The sequence below is a fragment of the Eublepharis macularius genome, chromosome 2 (genome assembly GCF_028583425.1).
Source record: "Eublepharis macularius isolate TG4126 chromosome 2, MPM_Emac_v1.0, whole genome shotgun sequence".
Lineage (NCBI taxonomy): Eukaryota > Metazoa > Chordata > Lepidosauria > Squamata > Eublepharidae > Eublepharis > Eublepharis macularius.
Window position 1 is genome coordinate 11552463 of NC_072791.1, and position 19572 is coordinate 11572034.

At 44.8% G+C, this 19572-nt stretch overlaps 1 protein-coding gene across 2 annotated transcripts in view; it reads right to left on the bottom strand.

Moving 5' to 3' along the window:
• Positions 1 to 19572, bottom strand: part of RTN1 (reticulon 1) — a 179680-nt gene that overhangs the window by 32737 nt on the left and 127371 nt on the right. The window contains exon 1 of one of the 2 annotated variants that reach the window (XM_054971530.1): positions 6918 to 6978. The exons of the other annotated variant lie outside the window; for it this stretch is intronic. Coding sequence (XP_054827505.1) covers positions 6918 to 6978 — 61 coding nt within the window. Of the gene's footprint in view, positions 1 to 6917; positions 6979 to 19572 lie in introns of those variants that run through there. 2 annotated transcript variants of the gene reach the window in all.

The following is a 19572-nucleotide window of genomic DNA, read 5'->3' on the forward strand; positions in this document are numbered from 1 at the left end:
ACATAAAACAGCACAGAACTATCCAGTAGGAGCATAATTACAGCAACAGACAGTACACAGTAGCACAATGAACTGCTTTCTGTTCACCTTTATATTTTATCATTTCTTATATTTATTTATATTAATGTTAATACTTTATTATCATTTTATATATATTAGAGAGAGAGAGAGAGAGAGAGAGAGAGAGAGAGAGAGAGAGAAACCTGTATGGCCCAGGCTAGCTTGGTCTCAGAAGCTAAGCAGAGTCAGCCCTGATTCGTATTGGGATGGGAGACCATCAAGGAGAGGATGCTTTGCAGAGGAAGGTAATGTCAAACCGACTCGGTTCATCTCTTGCCTCAAAAACCCAACAGGGTTGCCATAAGTTAGCTGTGACTTGACAGCACCTTCCACCAGATAAGTAGACAGGCAGGCAGGCAGGCAGACCATGGGGATCAGGACAGGGCTTTAGGGGGAAAATGTATCTCCTGGATCTCAGATAAAAGTCTTTCACATTACTTGCTACAGGAGCCCTTTAAATGGAGATGCTGGAGATCAAATCCATAAATAGATAAACAGAAACAAAACAAAACCCCACCCCCTAGCAGCCGTGGCTGCAGAGGAGATCATCTTTCAGTCGTATTGTATATTCAGCTGTGCTGGCTGCCAATTTGTTTCTGGGCTCAGTTCAAACGGCTTGTTTTGACCTTTCAAGCTCTAAGCAACTTAGAACCAAAATACCTGAGAGACCTCCTTCACCCATAGGAACCTGTCTGTGCCCTCAGATCAACTGGCACGAGCTTGCCATCACATGTCAAGGTTAGGCGAGGTGAGACTGGTGGATATGCATGATTTTTTTTTTGCACTCCTAGACTTTGGAACTCCCTGCCCCAGGAAACCTACGCTGACACTAAGGCCATTTCCACACACGTTGAATAATGCACTTTCAATGCACTTTAGTTATCCTTTAGAAGTGGATTTTTTTGTTCCACACATGGAAAATCAGTTATAAACGTTCACTAAAGCGTATTGAAAGTGGATTATCCAACGTGTGTGGAAGCAACCTTGCTTTTTTGGCCTTGTGAACTTTATCTGTTTTGTTCTGCAGGACAATTGGCAGCTATTGAATAGAACTCCTGGTTGATTTATCTGCTTATGGCTGATTCTTATTGTCTCCTTTTTATTTTTTCTATTCATTGCAAGGTTTTATCATTTTTAATGACTGCACCAATGCCATTTTCTGATCCTTTGTTCTCTTTTGCTGCTTTCCAATAGATCTTTTGCTGGATTTTTTGGGAGGGGGCCTGTATTTTGCCTTCGTATTTGACCTGTTTTTAAAACGCTATAAGCAGTTTTTAGTACAAATGAAAGAATTACCATGAAGACAGAGACCCAAGGAACTCTTGCCACCATGCAAAGACCCTATCCAAATGACAACTGAGCAATCAGGCATCGGCAAGCAGCATCGGTGCTAACCGCTCAATAGGATGACATCATCGGAGATGCACTCCTGCCTGCTATCGATTTTGCAGGCAATATGCTGGCAAATGTCTAAGCATCACATGCAGGTCCGTGTTGGACAGCTCCATCCTAGCTGAGTCAGAATGTGTCACTTTCTAATTTTTGAAAGATGCTAACGTAAAGTTAGTCATTTGCCATTTGTTTATGTTGCATTTATATCTTCTTCTTATTCCAGTATTCATTTTTGGGGGGGAGGAGATAACCAATCCATCAGCAACCTGGTGTGCATCTCCACAGATGGAAAAAGGAAAGCTTGGGTGCTTCCTTTGATACAAGGATTTTGTAACCTCTTATACGTATTTTACCATGGAGTGCTTATAAAAGCAAAGGGACGTACGTGCACAGATATACAGAAATACAAACTAGGTTTGAACATAAGAACGTAAGAAGACCCCGATTGGATTAGATCGGTGATTCATCTGGAGGGACAATCAGAGCAGAGGCCGAGACCATCCCCAAGGTTGCCTCCTAGCATTGGATTTCAGATAGGGTTGCCAGCCTCCAGGTGGTGGCTGGAGATCTCCTGGAATTACAACTGATCTCCAGGTGACAGAGATCAGTTCCTCTGGAGAAAATGGCGGCTTTGGAGGGTGGACTGTATGGCATTACACCATTCTGAGGCTCCTCCCTTCCCCAAACCCCACCGTCTCCAGGCTTCACCCCCCCAAATTTCCAGGAATTTCCCAACCTGGACCTGGTAGGGTTAGGTTTACTGCTTCTGAATATGGAGGCTCCTTTATGGCTAGCAGCCACTGATAGACGTTTGCTTCTGTCTAACCCCCCATTTACCTACATCTGCCCTGTACACATCTAGCTTGTGCTTTCAGGTACACCTACATACACATTTACTGTGCCTGGACACTATTGTGATGTATCTGTATTGTTATGACTGAATTTGTAACCTATTTTTTGACCGCCAGATTCTCAGAGTTGCAGACACCATTTTGAATTACACAAGCTTAACGTATTTTCACTCCCCCCCCCACATTCCCCATGTTTTATCCCTCCCCCATCCCTTCCCAAGCATTTTGTAGCTGACTGAAGAAAAACCACACCATGGGCCTCCAGAATGAAAAGCATTATTGGGAAACAGCTGCATCTCCCCAAAGGGTCCATGCCCTTACGCCTTACCCTTTGGCAGAAGCCTGAAGGCTGCTTTCCCCCAGAGTTGAATAGTCTTAAAGGTGCTACTGGACTCTTTTTCATATTTTACAATGCAATCCTAAACCTAGTTATGCTATTCTAAGTCCATTGATTTTAATGGACTTAGAAAGGTGCAATTGTGTTTAGGATTGTACTGTTACCAAAGCGGAGAGAAGGCCAGTTATATTGAGCGTATTTTGTTGGTAGGTTCAGAATACACTCTGGAATTATGGACTACCTTCCTGGGGTGCCAACAGTGATATTTTTTTCAGTTATAAGCTTTTCACCGGGGATTTCAATGAGTTACTCATTGCCTGATGCCTTTCAATAGACCTCTGCTGTTTTAATTGATTTTTTATCAACCTCTAGTGGTTTTATTTATCCTGCTGTCTGCTTTTCATTTTTTATCTAGCTTTTCTTTTGCAGCCATGTTTTGATTTTTTAAAAAAACTTTTGCACTGCTTTGGAGGTTTTTACAGTAGAAAAACAGTTGCATTTACCTCACATCAGGGCTTTTTTCCAGCTGGAACATGGGGGAACGGAGTTCCGGAACCTCTTGAAAATGGTCACATGGCTAGTGGCCCCACCCCCTGATCTCCAGACAGAGGGGAGTTTAGATCCCCCTCCATGCTGCTGCTCCCCTCTGTCTGGAGATCAGGAGGTGGGGCCACCGACCATGTGACCATTTTCGCTGCGGGCAATTTAAACTTTAAAAATCTCCTCCCCCCTTGTTCCAGCTGACCCAAAGTGATGTCATTGTGCGATCCCAGGAACATGTGCACACTTTGCGCATGCACATGTGGTACCAGGGGCACCACCTCCCGCCAAGAGGTCCCCCCTGTGCTGGCAACCCATTGAGTTCCACCGCCTCTTTTCCCAGAAAAAAAGCCCTGCCTCACACAAAATATGGGCTTCTCCACCCAGAAGGTTTTTTGGGTGTGCCTCTCCCAAAGTTGAAGGCACACCTAAAAAACTGTATGAATGCACTTTACTATTACAGAGGTAGTCAGCTAGGATCAGCTACAGTACCCGCCTTAAGTGTGCATGCGCTGGCAAGGCCAGGTTTATTATAGTGTTGATCACATTGCAATGTCTGCACAGCACTTCTTAAAAAAATGTTTCAACAGCATGAGCTTCTAAACTCAACCAGGATTTGTGCCCAGTAGCACCTTAAAGACCAACAAGATTTTCAGGGTATAAGCTTTTGATAGTCCAAACTCTCTTCTTCAGATACAGTTCAACCACTTGATCAGTTTTCATATGAAGCCTTTGCAGGCTAAAATGTTGTCATAGTTAAGTTGCTAGACCTCATTCTCATTCTTTGCCATCTCTCTCAAATTCAAAAAGAGTCCAGTAGCACCTTTAAGACTAACCAATTTTATTGTAGCATAAGCTTTCGAGAATCACAGTTCTCTTCATCAGATGCATGGAGGGCCAACAGAAACTGGTCAAATATAGAGGAGGAGAGGGGAGACCAGTTTCTGTTGGCCCTCCATGCATCTGATGAAGAGAACTGTGATTCTCGAAAGCTTATGCTACAATAAAATTGGTTAGTCTTAAAGGTGCTACTGGACTCTTTTTGATTTTGCTACTACAGACTAACACGGCTAACTCCTCTGGATCTACGCTCTCAAATTCAGTAACCTTCTCAGCTTCAATTTTTCTTTCCCTTGATCAGCATCTAATTCCCTATATGATTTTCCTGGGCTTTTATTTTTTTTTACTTGTTCTAAAGTTAATTTCCAGGGAATTCAAAGGTGCCTGAAGCTATAAAAATGAAGATATCTGAGGAAACATTCCTAACAAATGTTTATAAGCCTGTAGTTGGTGGTGGACAGTGCTGTCAAGTCATGGCTGACTTATAGCGACTCCTGGTGGGGTTTTCATGGCAAGATACTAACATAGGTGTTTGCCTTTGCCTGTCTCTGCAACCCTGGCCTTCATTGGAGGTCTCCTATCCAATTACTAACCAAAAACCTGAGATTAGAGCCCGGATAATGTAGTAGTTACAGAGAGTCAGATTACATCCGGAAAAACCTGGGTTCAAATCCTCACTCCATCATGAAGCTCATTGGTTGACCATGGGCCAGTCAAAAGCCACTGTGATATAGTGGTTAGAATGTGAGGTTAAATGTGAGACAACTGAGTTCGAGTCTCTGCTCTGCCAAAGAATTGCCGAATGATCTTGGGTAGTAATTCTTTCTCTGATCCTAGCCTACCTCATGAGGTTGTTGTGAGGATAAAAACAGGAAGGAGAATCACTCATGTTGTGCCTAAGCTCCCTGGAGAAAGAGTGGGTTAAAATATACCAGACAGATTATCTTTTAGCCTAGTCTACTTTGCAGGGTTGTTGGGAGGATAAAATTAGGGAGGGGAAAGCCATATATGCCATCTCAAACCTACTTGGACGAATAATTTGATATAAATGCAATAGATCTGACGCAACTTTATTTTTGAGCAAATAAAGGGTTTTTTTTTTCCTTTTTGCTCTTGATGATGTTTACCAATATATTCTTAGAATCGCAGAGTCGATATTTTTTAAAAAATAGCTCATTTTTGCTGCAATTGTCCTATCAGAGATAATCAAATTCTGAGGATTTATTCCATCTCTGTTTACTATTTAAATGTGGACTGCAACGTTTTAATCTATTTCAAGCAATATTTGCTATTGATTACCAAAAGGGTGACAAGGGAAAAACACATGGAGAAAATGACACCATATTTTTCATTCCTCACCAGACAAGAGCAGCGCAGCTTGCGTCTTGTAGAAAACTTACATTTTTTTAAAAAAGGCAAGGCTAATCCACTTGCTTAATTTAGCAAATCTGACCCCCCCATAGTATAAACAAGAGTAATATTTTAACGCATAGCGTGATAAAAACCAAGTATAGCAGATGTAGCCCTGTATCTTACAATTTAACATCACTAGGCATGTAAACATAGAAATTTTCCAGATCTTCTTCTCTAAAAATGACTGCAAAACCTGATGGTGTCAACTACTTTGCAAAAAAAAAAAAGGAAATCCCTTTAGAATCTTGAGACAATTCTACAAAGAACCTGTTTGCAAACATGCCAGAGTTGCCCGCTCGTCCCAGGCAGAGATACAATTGCTTATATCAGATTTCTAAAAATAATACCTGATTTAATAAAGAATTGGAAGATCACATTGCTGTTAAAAGAATGATGTATCCTTTTTTGGTAATATGAAATTACATCTGCACACACACACACATCAACAAGGCCCTTTTAATCAGCTCAAATATAGCCTCAACTCCTCCCGGACCCCACAAACGGCATTAACAATATTGGTTCTATGCTGATTGTGAAGATGCGGTCTGCCAAAACCAAAAAGGAGCAATTTGAAAATGAAATGCACCATTAAAAACGAAACATTACAAAATGCACAAAAGCATGTGTCTGGTTGTATTTCCTCTCCCAACCCAAACAAAGAAAGGTTGCTCTTAGCTCTTAAGTCTGCATAAAAATGGCTGAAAAGCTTCTTAAAGCCAGAAGGTAACCAGCCACACCCAATGAGACACAGTTCAAAATAAATGCCTTATGACAGAAGGAGAGCCTCTATTGTTTGCCATCTGTTTGTCCAACAGATGATCCAAAATCACAGAATGATTTTGTTTGCGGGGGGAGAGGGGTTGTTTGTTGGTAGGCAATGGCTTCAACAACATGCTAAAAATGTGAAAAGTCCAAATCATCGACAATTGGCAAAGACATTGGACAATGTGGTCGGGAGTTGGGACAAAACACAGCCAGCATCAAGTGAGTTGCCTGCCTGGTTGCAACGGGCTTTGTGTTCACACAACAGACTGAACACAATGGGTGTGTCCCTTGCCAAAAGGATGCTTTGAAAAGGCTCCCTCCAAAACACAAACGCAACAAGCTCAAAGCAGAGGGAGAATGCCCCAGCTGTGGGCTGCCTCCCAAATCCTCCAGTGGGCAATTGTGCTCATTTACCCTCGGTGGTACTTAAAGATCAGTAAGGAGCTGGCGGGTGACAGTTGCCAGATTGTCAGAGAGACGGGAAAGCGATGTTACGTTTTTCTAAGGAATGGCACACTTGGGAATAAGCAAGGCAAGCTTTAGCTTTGAAAACGACCCATTCGGATTAATAACGTGTATAATGCAAAGATGCAAAGATCCCAGACATGGTTTAAAAAAAAACAGAAATGAAAAACCCACATGCTCTCTCTAATGCCTTTCCCCCCACATGCAATCTTTTTTTCCCCCCAGACATGCATAAATGAGAGGAGATCAAATACCCTGGCCTTTCCAATTGCTCCAGAGGCACTCCATCTTCGTAGAATCGGCACTGGCTTGCATCTTGCTGGGGGAGAGGGAAGGGACCTGGCTGGCTCCTCTTCTTCTGTATGTTTCTATCACTCAAGCATTCCAAAGCACGAGTAGGTGAGTGGGTACCACGCTGCCACTTCCCCCCCCCCTTGCACTGGCTAGAGAGAGATGCTGTTAAGCGGCACAGGGGAAGATGGGGGAGGGCAGATTGTAAGCGCTGCGGTCTCCACTGCAGCAAATCAGCAAAAGGATGCTGTGTGATGGCCCTGGGGACCAGTCTCTTTTGTAAAAGGGAGAGATGCTGCAGACGCTTTGCAAATCGTAATAGTCAAATAAATAAATAAATAAATAGAGGGAACGCTTCAGTGGCCTGGAGCCATCGAAATGGTTAACTGAACCAGACAGCTAAGGAACAAAAACAAATTGGGTGTGGATGGAAAATGGGGAGGGGGAGAAGGGGGAAGGGGAGAGAGCTTGGAAGGGAAGAAGGGTGCGGCTTTCTATATGTTTACTGCAGAGCAGCGATTGCATTTCGAGAAATTTCTTGACAACTTTCAGAAATTGAGCCTTTTTTGTATGCAAAGGCGGCCGGTTCCGCACTCGTCCCTTCCTATCCTGTTCCCTAGTCACGTCAGCAGGCAAACACGACAGGGAAAAAAAAGAATAAGAGAGAATGCCATAGAAGCAGGTGGAGAATGCAGTTCTGCACTAGATTTGGAGCGGTGCTGATCAAGACGCACCAGAGAATCTCGTCAGCTTGCAACTGCAGATTAGCTTTGCATGCAGGGACTTTCACTCCCCCCCCCCCACAAAAGTAATAGAGATATGTATTTGAAATTAGCAAAATTTGCATCACGTGCAAGACCTCTTTGCTTTGCCTCCCTGGTGAAATAGCAACAGCAAATCCAGTCTAGGGCCCAGGAACCTTCATATAATCACCGTTCACATCAAACTGGTTTTACGCACAGTTGATGGGCAGAATATTGGATTTCCAGGCTGGCTTTTCCAGATTCTTTTCTGACAAGAAGATTCTAGTGTGTGTCAAGGGGGAAGGTGCTCCACATACTGTAGAGACAGCTAACTGGGGAACCACATGTCCCATCTGGGTATATCCAACTTCCCAAGTGAGGTATGGGGATTAGAATTTCAGGCTCATCTGACACAAACTCAACTGAACAAGATCTCCTGCAGGTACCACCCTGCACATGGGCAAAATCAGCAGCTATCTGGTACACATGCACTCTCTGTGGTGGCCCCCCCACCCTATGGAACTGAGGAAGCCAGTAAAGCTCCCATTCGCCTGACTTTCCACAAACGATGCAAAACTGAATTATTCAAGAGGGCTTTTTACTTAGAGCCAAGCTACAAGTGATGTCTTACACAGGTTGGACACTTGTCAGCTTCACTCAAGTTTTGATGGGAAATGTAGGCATCCTGGTCTTGCAGCTGTAATGGAGAGCCAAGCTGTAAAACTAGGACGCCTACATTTCCCATCAAAACTTGAGGGAAGCTGACAGTGTCCAACCTGTGTAAGGCGTCACTTGTAGTTTGGCTCTCAGATAGGAGGGCTGTACTGTAGGGAGGTGGTCTCAAAGAGATGAGATAGGGACCATAAACTTCACCACTAGGTACTACCTGTTGCCTTAAGTCCTACCTGTTGCTTCAAGTATGTGCTCTTATGTACTATCCGTCACTTTAAGTATGATCCTACTGGGTAGTTCTATGTTTAACGTCAGCCTTAGAATTGCTTATGCTCCGTTTCAACATTTCTTCAGCTCTGTATTGGATTTTTGCTAATGTTATGTCTTTGTAAATTTGCATTTATATACCCTATGGCATTTTTATTGAAATGTCCTTGATATTGACTGTACTAATCTGACAGTAGGTAATCCGCCTTAAGTCTCAGTGAGAAAGGCAGGCTGTTCATGTCATAAATAAAATAAATAAATGTACATCACGTTAAGGCTTTCACATAAGCTTTCGAGAGCCACAGCTGTCTTCGTCAGATCCATGCATCTGACGAAGAGAGCTGTGGCTTTCGAAAGCTTATGCGACAATAAATTTGGTTAGTCTTAAAGGTGCTACTGGACTCCTTGCTATTTTGCTACTGCAGACTAACATGACTAACTCGTTTGGATCTACTACCACTCTTAACCACTACACCAAACTGACTGAGGTACCTGAGGTACCTATGACAACCATATTTGGACTATACCTCCTTGGTGTCCCTCAACCAATCAGAGTTCTTCAGGCTGAGTTATTCAATCTCAGCAACCTATCAGTGCATTTTCTGCTCTGAGTTGGTATAGAGGCTAGGCGAGTGCAGAATGGCACCTTTATGAGTTCCTGCTTTTTAAAAGAAAGGCATTTCCTCATTGGGTGGCCCTGAGTTTTTTGGGAGAGAGAGAAAAAACTCTCCGTCCACTCTTTCTACCCCATGCATAATTTTATAAATCTCTATCATGTCCTCTTCCTCTCTTAGTTGTCTCTTTTCTAAACTTCCCAGACTCTGCATCCTTTCCTCAGCCTCCATCACTAGCCTGCTCTCTTCCCTTCTTGCTCCCTCCTCTCTTCCCTCTCTCCAGCTGTAATCAGAGAGGCACTCAACTGTCTTCGGAAAATCCATGTGACCTAACTGTCAGGATGGAGTGCAGCCTTCTGAAGATGGCCAAGTCCAGTAACAGACAGAAAGAAAGGCCAAAAACACTAGGGGCCACAGAAGCAGAAGTATTGCCTCCATCATCACAGAACCCCGAGTTGCTGCTCGGGCCATTAGCCAGCCCCATGCCAAAATTGCCTTCAAGGGTAAGCCACACCATTACATCAAACAGGAGAATGCATTGGCAAGGTCTGAGAGCTGAACCACAAGTGACAAAAGGCACAGATTGGACACTTGTCTGCTTCCCTCAAGTTTTGATGGGAAATGTAGGCGTCCTGGTCTCGCAGCTTCACTCTCCGACTGCTGTCCAATGGACTTTTCAACTGTCACTTGTCCAACATTCCGCCAAGCTGCCTACATTTCCCGCCAAAACTTGAGGGAAGCTGGCAAGTGTCCAATCTGTGCCTTTCGTCACTTGTGGTTCTGCTCTGAGTCAGGCAGGAAGATCAACTGGTTACGCGGCATGGTCCTAGCAACTGTGGCATCCAGGAGTGTCCTAGAGCACCCCCTGGCTGGCTACCTCCTCCTTTAATGGAGAGTGCGACCTTGCTGAGAAGAACAACCCCCCGCCCCCCCCCCCCCAGTCCACCAGCCACAATGCTCTCTTGTCTGGATTCAGCTTCGAAATATTGACTCCCGTCCAGAGCATTACCGCATCAAAGCACCCGTTCAAGGGCACGGATTCCTGGACTCAGTGACGAAGAAAAAGGGTGGATGCCATCCGCATATTGATAGTGCCGCGCTCTATAAAGTAGCCCTTTAAGGATACCCTTTCTTGCCCTTGCTATGCTTTTGCGGAACCCAAAACTTGGCTTTCCTCCTGACTACCTCTGAAACACTGTCAGACTGAGAAGATAACATTCGACATAATTTAAAAACCGTCAATGTGTCACATCATATGTTGATTTTGCACTTTTGTCTAGGATAGGCTTGCCAACTCCAAGTTGGGAAATTCCTGGAAATTTGGGAAGTGGAGCCTGGGAGGGCAGGGTTTGGGGAGGGGAGGATCTCAGAGGGGTATAATGCCATAGAGCCCAGCCTCCAAAGCAGCCATCTACTCCAGGGGAACTGATCTCTTGTCATCTGGAGATCAGCTCTAATTCTGGGAGATCACCAGGTCCCACGTAGAGGTTTGCAGCACTAGTTCTGGGATATGAGTAATTATACTGCTGATGGGGTTGACCAAGTGCCCAGCCAACTCCCATTTTTACCTGCTCCCGCCTAACATAACTCCTCCAATTCTAGTCTCTGTCACACCTCTCCATATACAGAAGAAGCAAACCTCTGAATCTCAGGGCCAAGCTACACATGACGAATGACACTTGAACGGCAAGTGGATTGAGTGGAGGGCAAGTGAACAGGGAGAAATACACTTGCCGTTCAAGTGTCATTCGTCACTTGTAGCTTGGCCCTCAGTGCTAGGAGGCAGGCCTCAGCCTCTGGGTCCTGTTTGTTGGCCCACCAGAGTAGCTAGCTGGCCACTGTGGGGACTGGACAAATATATGGAGCAGAGGTCCATCAGTGGCTATTAGCCACAGGAGATAGATGGTATTCTCTTTGTGGGGAGGTGGTGCTCTGTTGTCTTGGTGCTGGAAGGAAGGCAGTGGGAGGGCTTCTGGTGTCCTGGCCTCACTGACAGTCCTTTAGATGGCACTGGATTTCTAGCCACTGTGTGTGACAGAATGTTGGACTGGATGGGCCACTGGCCTGATCCAACATGGCTTTGCTTATGTTCTTATGTTCTTATGTGCGAGACAGGATGCGGGACTGCATGGGCCACTGGCATGATCCCGAAGGGCTCTTCTTGTGTTTTCACATTCATAATTCCCATGCAGATTCCGGCTGTTAAGCTACTGTGTCTATGAGCCAAGCTAGAAGTGACACATTACACTTGAATGGCAAGTGAACAGACTCAGGGCCAAGCTACACATGACGAATGACACTTGAACGGCAAGTGTATTTCTCCCTGTCCACTTGCGCTCCACTCAATCCACTTGCCGTTCAAGTGTCATTCGTCATGTGTAGCTTGGCCCTCACATGTATTCCTCTCTGTTCACTTGTGCTCCACTTGCACTCCACACGATCGCATGGAGCGCAAGTGAACAGGGAGGAATACATGTGAGTCTGTTCACTTGCTGTTCAAGTGTAATTCGTCACTTCTAGCTTGGCCTTGTTATTCCCTTGACAGCTCAACACCCCATCCAGAGTGGGAAGCCCTGGAGCTCCCACTGTGATTGGGGGACTGGAGACCCAGAGATACTGTTTGTCCCATTGCTACTGTACATAAAAGGAACATTTAAGTATGAGCAGTCACGGGCCTGCCATTTTCTTTCCTGATGGAGAACTTGTGCCTTCAACCTACTCATGGTAAGCTGGCACTCTCCTGCTGTTAGTCTCCAGACTCTACCGCCATGCTAAGATAAGTTTTGGGTTGCCAACCTCCAGGTGGGGGCTGGAGATCTCCTGGAATTACGACTGATCTCCAAGCAACAGAGATCAGTTTCCCTGGAGAAAAAGAGTGCTTTGTAGGGTGGATTCTGTGGCATTATACTCCACTGAGGTCCCTCTCCCCAAATCCCACCCTCCTCAGGATCTACCCCCAAATTTCCCAGAAATTTCCCAGCCTGGATTTGGCAACCCTAGGTAAGCTGCATCTGTTGAATGTCTGCCTATTGCTAACAATGCAACACCTGTGTTTGTGTGGTGGAGGGAGGGGGAACCTTGCAGTGATATTCAGTATTTTTTACATTCGCTTGAGGTACAAAGAGAACAGAGAACGGCGTGGTTATTAAAATCTCTGTTAACAGAGAACGGCGTGGTTATTAAAATCTTAAATCTTGTTCTGGTGGTTATATCTGCTCATTATAGTGGAAAACAAAGTAGATTGGATTATTTAACTGACGTCTTGGACGGAACTACCTGTGCATAGCCAGCTCTAACATAAGGCGAGGTGGAATAATGGCCTCCAGATTTGGGAGGTGCTAGCCCCCCCGTGTCCCCTGCTTCACCCTTGCCACATCACCCTTCCTTGAAACTGGAGCACCTAATTCTTCTCCCTTCATCTCTCCAGGCAAGGAAACACACTGAGATGTGATCATTCAGAAATCCCCATGGGGCATGTGCAACTTGCCGAGCAGCGTTCAAAGACACTTGGGGAATAAGGAGGGAAGGAGTAATATCGGTTGTGGCACTCGGGATGGGGCAGGCAGTGGAGATGGTTGGGCAGCCCGTAGAGGCAACACCCATTATTAAACTGCATCTGTATTTATGAGCTCAAATCCTAATAGTTATTCATATTTCGGAATCCTTTACACACACACACACACAAAGCTGCACTGAGTTCTTTCCTTGTGGCACCCCACAACTACCTGTGTATACATTTCATCACATCTAGGACTGATTGCATCTTTACCGCTGATTTGTTGGTCACTTTCCCAGCATAGTAGCAACCAGGTAGAAATAGGGTTGCCAACTCCAGGTTGGGAAATTCCTGGAGATTTGGTCGAGTCTAGGGGGTGGGGTTTCAGGAGGGGAGGGAGATCAGCAGGGTATAATCACAAAGGGGCCATCCTGTAAAGCAGCAACGGTCTCTAGGGGAACTGATCTCTGTAGACTGGAGATCTATTATAATTCCAGGTGATTTCCAGGCCCCAACTGGAGGTTGAAGTCCTGGGCAGAAATATCCGAATGATCAGTCCTACCCATATGATTCTTTATCTTTTTTTTAAAAAAAAATTTTATTGGTGAGTATACTTTTCAAATTCAATACATACATTCCCTCAATATCTAATTAACCCTATCCCCCACCCTTTTCCTCCCCCCTCTCTATCGACTTCCAACACCTTTCCAACCCTTAACCCCTCTTATTACTTAATAAAACCCTTACTCAAAGCACATTCTAATTTTTTTCCCCCCAGGTATTCTATCATATATATCAAATATCCTATCAATATAATATACTTCTATCAATTATGCTATCAAATATTCTATCAGTATAATATACAACTATCAGTTATACTATCAATATAATATAGATCTTACACCCCTCAATACAGCAGACCAGTATAATATAGTATAATATATAACAGAAGTCTTAATTTAAACATATTCTATTTCTTTTAAACCTATATTCTATCAAATATACTATCGTCATTATAATATGTATTAAAACCCCTACTGTGTGCCCTGCCACCAATGTGGCACAACACCGTACTACACATTCATTATATAATATACAATCTGATCCACTAACATTATAGTATATAAAGTATACCCCATCAATATATTTATTTAACTATTTCCTTATTCATATACTCTAAAAAAGATATTACTTATCCTAACCTCCCTATCTTATTCTTTACAAAATCAGTTCTAAATTTCACCCCTTTTCTACTATATTATAATCCAATCTTAGATTAAAATAGATATAAATTGGTATAATGGTAAAGTCACTTCTCTCTTCTGTTTAAAATGTCTTATTTTAACAATTCTCAAACTGCCACAGTTCCCCTTTCACATCCCATTTTTTTTCCAAAAATTGTTTCAATTTCACCCAGTCCGCCAAATACTGTCCCGGATCCAGGTCTTTAAGTTTACTTGTCATTTTATCCATCTCTGCCATGTACAACAATTTGTAAATCCAGTCCTCTACAGTAGGTACTTCTTGCATTTTCCATTTCTGCACATACAGTAATCTTGCTGCAGCTGTCATATAAAATAACAATGTTCTATTTTGCACTGGAACATTCTCCATTCCCAAGTTTAGTAGCAGCAGTTCTGGGTTCTTATTTATTTGGGTTTGTAACACCTCATTAATTACTTCTATTATATCTCCCCAGTACTTCTTCGCTACTTCACAAGTCCACCACATGTGGTATAATGATCCTTCGTGCTTTTTACATTTCCAGCACTTATCTGACATATCCCATATGATTCTTATCTATACCCACACAACTCTTATGTTGCTCGTTTGCAAGGTTGTGACTGGGGTGGGGGGTGGGGCGCAAGGGGCATTCTTCTACAGTTGCCAACCTCCCAGTGGGGCCTGGAGTTCTCCCACAATTACAACTGATCTCCAGACTACAGAGAAAATGGCTGCTTTGCAGGGTGGTGTCGGTGGCATTACACCCCACTGAGGTCCCTTCCCTCCCCAAATCTTGCCCTCCTCAGGCTCCACCCCAAATCTCCAGGAATTTCACAACCCAGAGCTGGCAAGCCTACTCCCCAATTGTGCCTATTGAGCTAAAGGCAGCCTTTCTTAGGAAAAAAAGACACTGAATAGGCTATGAAAATGTGTTCTGTTCCAATGGTTTTATGAGCATGTGTTGTCTAAGGGGAGACTGTTGCCTGTCCAAAATAGCAAATGATAATTGGCTAGAGATGAATGAATTCTGAAGAACAGGTTTTCAATAGCTTGTCTTCCAAAATCAGGACCAGATTTGAGGAAATATATATATTTCCTCAAATATATATATATAAACAGCCAGATTTTCCCCAACTGCAGATTAATTTAGAAATTACTTGTTCCCTTTCTGTCTTGGATGGCTGGTTTTGTTATACAGAGTGTAGCATTCAAAATAAAACAGCAGTTCAAGTCCAGACTACATGTTCATTTTTCATACAATTTGACCGTGATCTTTTAAAAATATGCCGGCAGGTGGGCAGCCAGATCTGCACAGGGCCAGACACAACAGATATGTCAGGGTTTGCAAAATCAGGGGTACACTTCAGATATGTGTGGAGGGGGGGACTCACTTTTGGAAAACAGACTAATTATCAGGTGTGTCCCCCCCACCACACCTGCAATGTTTGTTCAGGTGCCGATTCACAAAAAGCAAATCACTAGTGTGTGAGCACCATTTGGGTTGCCATAGCAACCCCAAATGGGTGCAAAAATGAGCGGTGCCCAGGCAGGAGGAGGAGGAAGATGCAGCAAGACGGAGCTGGGAGATAGGGAAGCCAGAGCTATTAGGAAGGGGAGATGGGTGAATGGGGAATTTCCCTTCTCGTATAAGTCCTTGAAGGTCCCCCTTTTGTATAAGATGCTCATGGTTGAAGAACAGGTCCCTGCCACTTTCAGACATTCGGAAATTGGCTTGAATAGGATAATCTGGAAACCCGTGTTGTGCAACCTGGCAATTCAGCTCTGAAAAGCTAAGAGAGCTATGGCCCAATCACTTCAGAACCAATTCACAAATGCATTGCTCCCCTGGAAAAGATAGGATTGCCAGCATCTGAGGGGGGCGGGCTGGAGATCTCCTGGAATCACCACAGATTTCCAGAGGACAGAAATAAGGTCCTCTGGAGAAAATGGCTGATTTGGAGGGAAGAATCCATGACATTATACCCTGCCAAGGTCTCTCCTCTCCTCAAACCCTGCCTTCACTAAGCTCCACCCCGAAATCTCCAGGAATTTCCCAGTCTGCAGCTGGCAACCCAACCCCTGCAGCTTCCACCTGCCTTCTCCACCACCCTCATCTCTTCTGCAGGATGAAAGAGGCAGAGAAGGAAGCTGGACAAGGGCACCACTCTGAGAGGAACAGGGTAATCTTGACTGCAAAAGAACAGGCGTGAGATTGCACAGAATTGGGCCTGAAGGGTATGTTTATATATACTAAACTCACTTGTATTCTTTTATATGGGATTATCTTTTACCGAAACAGAGAGAATTGGCCAGGATTCCTTCCTTCTATCCCTGCAGTTCTAGTAATTGATTATTCTGATGGTCCAGGATAACCTGATCTTGTCAGCCCTTGGAAGCTAAGCAGGATTGGCCCTGGCTAGGGCTGCCAGGTTCCCTTATCCTCCCAGCAGGAGGGGAGGGGGGAACCTTACTCTTACCTCCTTCTCATGTGGTGATGTCACTTCCAGCAATGTCACTTCCTGTGATGTCACTGTGCAGGCACAGGGATGTGACTCACTTCACAGCAGGCTGATTTGGGCCTTAAACGGGCCGTTTGAGGCCCAAATCAGCCTGCTGTGGAGTGGGTGTGCACCCCTGTGCCTGCGTGATGACATCTTACACAGGAACACTCAAGTGAAAGATCTTACACTGTTCTCCCATTGTGGATACACATGCACAGCAAGGGAGACAGAGTACACTTGAATATAGTACCGCACAGAAAGTAAGTCACTTGAGCATCCCCATGTAAGATGTCTTGTGTAGAGAGATTCTTAGGTCTGTGCCATTCAGCACAACCTAGGATCGGGTTCCTAACCTATAGGCAGGGCCGGCACTCCCACTGAGGCCAGGTAGGTGGTGGCCTCAGGGTGTGAGGGCACCGGAGGGATGTTGGAGGGGGTGTCAGGGGCGGAGGCGCGTGCCGCAGAGCTGGCGTGGCTGGGCCGCAGCTGCTGCAGCCAGCCAGCCCCGTGCCACCGCTGCCACATGTCCCCAGCCGGGCGCAGCAGGCACGAGCCGCTGCCGAGGTGGCATGCGGAGCGCAGAGCAGCCTCTGCCCACCACCCCAGCCATCCACCAGCCAATGCTCTCGGCTTGCACAGCGCGCGCACATGTGGGGGGTTGCTGCAGGCGCCAGAAACCCTGGCGCCGGCAGTGCCTATAGGTGAGGCCTGGAGATCTCCTGGAATTACAACTCATCTCCAGGCTACAGAAATCAGTTCCCCTGGGGGAAAATGGCAGCTTTGGAGGGTGGATTTTATAGCATTATATCTCACTGAGGTCCTGCCCCTCCCCAAAATCTGCACTCCTAAGTCTCCAGGAATTTCCCAACACAGATTTGGCAACCCTAACCTGTGATCAAGGCCTGTATCTGAATTGCTTCCATTGAATCTGGATCTAGCATTTATTTCTTTGACAGATTTCTCTCTCTCTCTCTTTATATCATATTTGGCTCTCCAAAATTTGCTAGAGAAGGCTAAGGGCATAAAACCAAACAATAATACCCTTTAAAAATTAAAAACGGCAATTAAAATAAGTTTAAAAACTCAGCATTGGCAATTAAAACCCATCCTCAGCATTTTAAGATGCAATTGGTGGAACCCAGCAGAATAACTCAGCTTAAAAACAGGGCATAAAAGCAACTGGTGTAATTGGCAGGCAGTTAAGAAAGGAAGGAGATAAATTAAGTTATAACATCTCCCTTGGTATTGGTCACTCAGCCATTATTCTAGATAGGCAATTTTGCTAAAATCCAGGGTCATTTATCATTACATTGTAGACAGAATTTTCTGCAACAGCACTTGGTTTCTTCACTCTAAAAAGAAGACATCTACCCCCTTCTTCTTGTAAACTTTCAGTGAGCCACTTCACTGCATCCTCTGCAGATACACCTTGCCCTTCGAAAGCCCAACATGTGGGCAAGAGCAGGCCTAACATATAAAGGGTCAACTCAGGTTTATTCTGCACGGCTCAAACATATTTCTCTGGATTGTTTCTGGTGAGTAGCCATGTTGGTCTGTAGTAGAATCTTGCTTTTCTCTTGATTGTTACCCGAAAGAGCAATAAAAAATAAGGAACTGCGTGGGGGGGGGGGGTCTGCCTCCTGTTGTAGCCGTTTTGTGGTTGGCTCCACCTCCTGCAGCAGCTGTTTCGTAGCTGTGCCCAGAATTTCAAAAGTGCCCAGAGGCTCAGAAAGGTTGGGGACTCCGGCCCTTTTCACACTACTTATCTGCTCCCAGAACACTGCAAAATATCGCGCAAAAAACACGGAAGATAGCGTCTTCTCGCGAGAGTTTTGTGCGACATCGCTTGCCTCTCTTGCCCTGACCGAATCTTTTCTCTCCACTCTCAGAGCCTTGCTACAAGTGACATTTTACACGTGAAGGATAAAGGATCATTTTCGCAAGTCTTTCTGGGAACTGAAGTTCCTCTCCCCCACCCCTTTTCCTTCTGTTCCTTCCCCTCGCTGCCTGAAGAGACAGAGAGAGCCTACGGCAACATCAGCTTTTGCAAATCGTCATGCTGTGGGGGAGGAATGCTCCGGAGAAAGCTGAGAAAGTTGCAGCTGCCTGCCCCAAAGATCATTGAGAGCAGGCTTGTGACTGGAGGAACGATTTGCAAAAGTTGCTGCTGCCGCAGGCTTTTTCTGTCTCTTCAGGCAGCGAGGGGAAGGAACAAAAGGAAAAGGGGTGGGGGAGAGGAACTTCAGTTCCCAGAAAGACTTGCGAAAATGATCCTTTAACCTTCACGTGTAAAATGTCACTTGTAGCAAGGCTCTCAGTCTAAAACTGCCTTCACTCTGCCCACACTCTCAGTCATCAACCAATCATATCACTCACTCACCCCTCTCTTTCACCCCCCCCCCTTCATCTATACTACACCAAGCGTTGAAAGACACATGCGCCCATTAACTTAAAATAATTACACCTTCTATCTTCTGGACCTGGTAACTATAAGCCCAATTCTGCAACTCTCTCTCTCTCCCTCCAACTTTCCTCCCTTTTTTTCTAGATAGCTTTGTTTGTGCACTGTGTGTTTTGTGTGCAATTGATCTGTGGTATTTTAAATAAAACCCCTTTTTGACTGAACATCTGCCTGCTTATTGAAAGGGTTCTGTAGAGGAAGGGATCCTCATATACATAGGTGCAAAAGATCCCAGCTATCCCCCTCTCGCTGCCTTCTCCTTACTGCTAATTCCCTATAACTCGCAAAGAGACCTGCTCTTTGGGTAACAGTAGGTGATGTGGAAGATCTCTGCTTGAGCCCCAGGAGACCCACTGCCAGCCAGAGTAAACAGTACTAACCTTAATGGACCAATGGTCTGATTTAGTATAAGGCAGCCTCATGTGGGATGGAAGGGGAGAGAGACAGATGGGGAAAGATATAAACACACTCCTCACATCTCTCTCCCCTTATGTAAATCACACCACCTTATCCTTCACCATCCCACCTTATCCACCCAAACCGGAGATCACATGCCAGCCTTCTGAAGGCTTCAGAATATGATTGGCTCAGTTCAGCAGCTCCTAGTTCAACTTTTCGGAGACTTGTATTTCGAGATATG